Below are 6,000 nucleotides of genomic sequence, written 5' to 3'. Positions count from 1 at the left end.
ATACTAAACCAGCAGTTTGTGCAATATTAATAATGACACTGAGAATATTACCTTACCTTGCCTTTTTAGTTTTCTCAGAATTTGTAAGGATATTCCAGCCCTTCATCACTGGCATAGCACAGGCAGCCACGGGCTGTGATAACATGAAACTTGTTAGCAAGGAAATAAACAGTGCCATGTAAGATAATTTTATATATTTGAAAAAATGTGGTCCTTCGTATACACTTAAATGACAATAGTATGACTAGGCTAGGAAAAGAAAACACACTAATTATTAAAATAGATGAGAAAACTAATATTGATTTGCCATTTCTGAATATTTTATTTAAAACATACTGTGGTTGGAGTGGTTAAGAAAACATTTACAAATAAAATAAAACTTATCGGTTATCTATTTTGCCCCTGCTCTAAATCAATTATTTTTCCAACCTTGGGAGCTTTCTCAATTTCCACAAGACACATGCGACAGTTTCCAGCCACAGACAAACGCTCATGGTAACAGAAACGAGGAATCTGCATGCCCACTTTTTCACAGGCCTGAAAGGTAAGAGGGGGGGGGAAAGAAGTGATTTGTTAAAAAAAAAAAATATATCAACTTTTAGATTATGCATGGAATACACTTTTCAGCAGATTTGAAATTTCATGAAGTTGATATCAAAGATGCTCAATAAAATAAAAACCAATGATGCTTTTGACAAATCTAATATGCAGATGTTTTGACATTAAGAGTCAGTGATACTGTATATGACAATAAACCAACCTAAATTCAAAAGTTTGAAACGCTCTATTCAGTTATAGCAAACCACAGGTCTGAGATTATCTTACCTGTAGCACCGTGGTGCCTGGCTCAACCATGATTGGCATGCCATCCACGAACACCTCAATTAGGTTACTTGTGGCTGTTGCAGTCGCCCGAACTAAAATGCACAAAAGGGTAATACATGATTTCATTACAAAACACATATCAGGACAGGATGGGTTAATAAGGTTAACTGGCGATTTTAAAAAAAAAAAAAAAAAAAGGGGAGGAGAAATGAGTTAAACTAAACAGGAATTGTAAGTTCTAGGAAATAATACATAAAAATAAGAAAGTTGGAAAGTTAATTTGGCATTCTGGTGATGTATAGCTACAGCAAATTTTTTTTATTTTAGAAGTTATAGGAACATTCTAGTGTAAAATAAAATGCTCTATTTTGATACAGCATATTATTTAAAAACAAATTACTTTCTTCTAATCATTGCAGAGGGGTTAAACAACTTGTCAAATTTGTGTGCAGATCCACTACAGAGGATAATCCCTAGCCTTATCCTCATTGGAAGCAGAATTGAGGTGGGGGGGTAGGAGTGCAGCTTTGACAACATGTTTAACTCCTTCAAAAGAGTTTTAAGATACAGTAAAAGAATGGAAATTTTTTTAAAATAAACATTTATAAAAAATAAAATCCTTTATTCTATCAGAGTGCCTTTTAAATTTACACTACTATGACTCTGCTTTCTCCTGACATAAATGACTAATTATCCTAAAGAATTTGAATTCAATAAGAAAAAAATATTTCTATATACATTTTCCTTAAAGTGATGGTAAATTGCAAACTTTAAGAATGTTGCAATGAAAAATATATTAGTGTACAAGCAAAACCACATCATTTTTCTTAAAAAAAAAAAAAAAAGTCTATATATTTTTTTATAATATAAGATTTATAATCCTTCTTGGTACCTTCTGTTCCTCCGCTCCCCTTAAAGGGACATAAAAAGTTGGGATAGAGACAAATTAATATAATATGTACTTTAATTACTTTACCTGCAAATTTATACTGCAGTGCCTCACCATTAACCCTTCCTTTTTTAGTTTCTAGATTGTAAAACTCTAACTCCCCTCACACAATTTCTTTTATGGCTGTATCCGTTTATTGTTCTTTTGGTAAAATGCAAAAGTGCATAGGGATTATCTGCTGGAGCATACCTAGAAGCTGTGAACTCAGTTAAAATACAATGCCTGTGTCAAAACACTGATAAGAGGGTTGGAGTAAGCTGTTCCAGGCTTATTTTTGAAAATTATTTTAAAATACTTGCCAGCAATTTTTAATCAATTTTTTTGCAAACTATTTTAAATTAATTAGCCCTTTTAGGATATGCACAGATTTCAACCTGTTTTATGGCACTTTAATTTCCTATTTTGGCTGGGATGTGACAGAGAGCAGTCCAACACATTCTCTACATAAACTTCCTAAGGGCTGGACTCCAAAAGTGTCATATTACACAATCACACACTAATTGGATGTTTACTGGAATTGTCATAAGAAAGAAAAAAAAAAAAAAGTCCATCCAAGTGGGCTGGCATAACGTAATAGAAACATTACTGTAGGTACAGATTTAACCCTTTTCTTTGATTAACCCCTTAACGACCAAGGACGTACCAGGTACATCCTGCAAAAACTGTCAGTTAGTGACAATGGACGTACCTGGTACGTCCTTGTTTTAATTGAGCGCTGGAAGCGATTGCTTCCAGCAGCTCTCAGAGTATTGCAGTTATGCCTCGATATTGATTGGGGGGGGGGGGGGGGAAACTGGGTACTGCCAGTACCCAAGATGGCGGCAAATAGGTAACGGGGGGAGGGGCATCACAGCTGAATAGATTTTTTATTTTATTTTTTTAAATTAAAAAAAAAAAAAAAGCGCCTTTAATTTTAGTACTGGCAGACATTCTACCAGTACTTAAAGGGACAGTTTACTCAAAAAATGTCTCCCCTATGATCCACTTTACCTGCTGGAGTGTATTAAATTGTTTACAAGTATTTCCATTACCCTTATATTGGCATTTGAATTAGTTTATTTAGCCTGTGGTATCCCCACCCATCCTGAAAGTTTTTGGCCACGAGGCCAAGCTTTGTTAACACAGTCAGTAGAAGAAAGTACACTCCCAGTGGGTTATAGAAGAGATAAGGTAATAAAATGTTAATTTTCCATTGTTCTCTCCAAGTATTGATGATTGGTTTATGGACAGATATAAGATAAAGAAGCCTGTATATGTACACAATGTGATAAAGTAATGAGATCTGATTATACCTACAAGCTCAACCCATTTTATTAGGTTGTGGCTTCAAAACACAAAATCAGCTAATTCTTACACCCAAATAAGCCTTAAACAAGCAAATCTCATACATTTTATACTCTGCACTGGTAAAAAAAGTAATTGGAAACACATTAAGGGAAAAACTATTTTATAGTATACTGTCCCTTTAAGATGACAGGGACAATTGTGGGGTGAGGGAGGGAAGAGAGCCGTTTGGGAGGGATCAGGGGGTGGGATGCGGCAGGTGGGAGGCTGATCTCTACACCAAAGCTAAAATTAACCCTACACGCTCCCTAATTAACCCCTTCACTGCTGGGCATAATACACGTGTGGTGTGCAGCAGCATTTAGCAACCTTCTAATTACCAAATAGCAACACCAAAGCCATATATGTCTGCTATTTCTGAACAAAGGGGATCCCAGAGAAGCATTTACAACCATTTGTGCCATAATTGCACAAGCTGTTTGTTAATAATTTCAGTGAGAAACCTAAAGTTTGTGAAAAAGTGAACAATTTTTTTTTTTTTTTATTTGGTCGCATTTGGCGGTGAAATGGTGGCATGAAATATATCAAAATGGGCCTAGATCAATACTTTGGGTTGTCTACTAAAAAAAAAAAATATATATACACATGTGAAGGGTTATTCAGGGATTCCTGACAGATATTAGTGTTCCAATGTAACTATCGCTAATTTTGGAGAGAAAAAAAAAAGGTTTGGAAATGGCAAAGTGCTATTTATTGCCCTATAACTTACAAAAAATAAAATAAAAAAATGAATGTGTAAACATTGGGTATTTCTAAACTCAAGACAAAATTTAGAAACTATTTAGCATGGGTGTTTTTTGGTGGTTGTAGATGTGTAACAGATTTTGAGGGTCAAAGTTAGAAGTGTGTTTTTTTACCCCCCATTTTTTCATCATATTTTATTGAAAAAATTTTTTATAGTAAATTATAAGATATGATGAAAATAATGGTATCTTTAGAAAGTCCATTTAATGGTGAGAAAAACGGTTCTCAGTTGAGTCGGTTTTTTACATCAGAAATAAATTACTTTCAAATACAAAGATGTAAAACAAATAAGGAAGTAAAATATTAAGCTTTATTACAAAGAACTTGCAAGCTAGGAGATTTACCATTATTTGAGATGATGGAGCCTTTAGTTGCTCTTTCTAGAACCCTGCGAACTGCTGGTAGCCGCAGCATGATGCTGAAACAAAATGAATATAGTCAAAAGAAAGGATGATACATATTTTATTATTTTGTGTAATTATATATACACATATGTATGTATGTATGTATGTATACATAGGAGTAGTATACTTAGTGTACTGTAATTGTCCCTGTTATTACGTAGGAAAAAACGTACAGAGAGCTCAAAGAAAGAATTAAAGAGCATAAAAGAGATATAAAGAATAAATTGATTGACACTAGTAGTGTAGCCCGACATGTTTTCTATTTTCATAATAGTAATAAGCATGAATTAAAATTTAGGGGTCTGTAAAAAATTGATCTTAGAGAGCGTGGTGGTGATCTGGACAAAAAACTTCTACAGAATGAATGCAAATGGATATTTAACTTAAAAGCTCTTGCCCCCCAAGGCATGAATGAGGAAATTAATTATGCATGCTTTTTAGGCGAATGAGGTCGCTGCATGAGAGTGCAATCTTATCTATCTTTAAATGGAAAAAGGAAGTAGAGGAATAATCCATGTTAAAATCCTATAAGATACACTTATTCATTAGCATTAAAATTATTATATAACTTTGACTCTTATTTAGAAAAACAGGAAAACCAATGGCTATTGGATAAAAATTGCCATATTTGAAAGTAATATAGTCATTCAGTAAGTTATGAAAGTATGTTTCACTTATGATAAGACAATATTGTTATTGTTATTTATAGAGTGGATTTCAACATATTAGCATCGACCGATGCTGCATCACAGGGAAGCATATTTATTTTGTCATTATTATTCAACTACGGCACTTTTTACAATTCCGTAGTTGTACTCTTTATATATAATATAATTTTTTGTTTGACACATAAATATGTATATAATAATGTTGATACAATTTTTATTTTTTAGTTCAAACAATAGTTACCATTTTACCCCAAGAACAACATTGAATTGTTAAAGGCTTCAAGGAAGGGAGGAGTTTTCCTCTGTGATGTTTCTGTTAAAGGTACACCTAATACACCTGCAAAGTATTGATTGAATTTGGAGCCGGAAGAAGCCCCACAGTCTTAGGGGTGAAACGCGCGTAGCTGGCTGGAGTGTTTGTTGGGAACTCCATGAGACAAAGAATTCTGGCGGAATCATTTGAGATAGTAGCAACTTTGGAGTCTGTGAACAACTGCAAACTTAAGGTTACTAAGAAGTGCGAGAGCAGCACCCCTGGAGGTGTGGCACCGCGATAGTGGGACTCTCAAACAACGCAAGTATAACCGCTATGGCGGTAGATATTTTCAGACACAGTATCTGCTATTTGCACCAACACTGGTAAACATCATTACCGCTACAGCGGAGTCTGTTGTTCTAACAATATGAAGTATTGCTGACAGCCAAGAACTGGTTAATACTTACCGCGAAGGTGGAATTGTTAGTTAAAGGGATAGTAAACCTAAAAAAAAACTTTACATGATTGCAAACTTTGTGACATAAACTTTTACTTTGCAAATAACATCTTTAAGCAATTTTTGTTTCTTTACCTGCAATTTACAAAAATACACCTTTATCCTGCCAAACCCCTCCGGATCCTCCTCATGTATATCAAATCAAACTGTTCTACCTAGGTAGAACAGTCATGGCGGCCCGCATGCGCATTCTGTCTTCTCTGTGATCCACGCATGCGCAAATCTCATTGTCAAGCTTAGGAGCCGGAGCAGAGTGCGGGGTATTACTAGGAACAGATCATGTGATTGCCCTC

General features: G+C 34.7%; 1 protein-coding gene across 1 annotated transcript in view; it reads right to left on the bottom strand.

The window, feature by feature from the left end:
• The window catches only part of NDUFS1 (NADH:ubiquinone oxidoreductase core subunit S1), a 219,565-nt gene that overhangs the window by 200,081 nt on the left and 13,484 nt on the right, over positions 1–6,000 (bottom strand). The window contains exons 2-5 of the mRNA XM_053698653.1: positions 4,207–4,280; positions 826–917; positions 430–537; positions 57–133 (exon numbers count right to left, since the gene is read on the bottom strand). Coding sequence (XP_053554628.1) covers positions 57–133; positions 430–537; positions 826–917; positions 4,207–4,276 — 347 coding nt within the window. The 5' untranslated portion in view covers positions 4,277–4,280. The remainder of the gene's footprint in view (positions 1–56; positions 134–429; positions 538–825; positions 918–4,206; positions 4,281–6,000) is intronic.

Source organism: Bombina bombina, chromosome 1 (assembly GCF_027579735.1).
Source record: "Bombina bombina isolate aBomBom1 chromosome 1, aBomBom1.pri, whole genome shotgun sequence".
Lineage (NCBI taxonomy): Eukaryota > Metazoa > Chordata > Amphibia > Anura > Bombinatoridae > Bombina > Bombina bombina.
The sequence above is the reverse complement of the archived record's forward strand: the minus strand, read 5'-3'. Positions and strand labels throughout refer to the sequence as shown.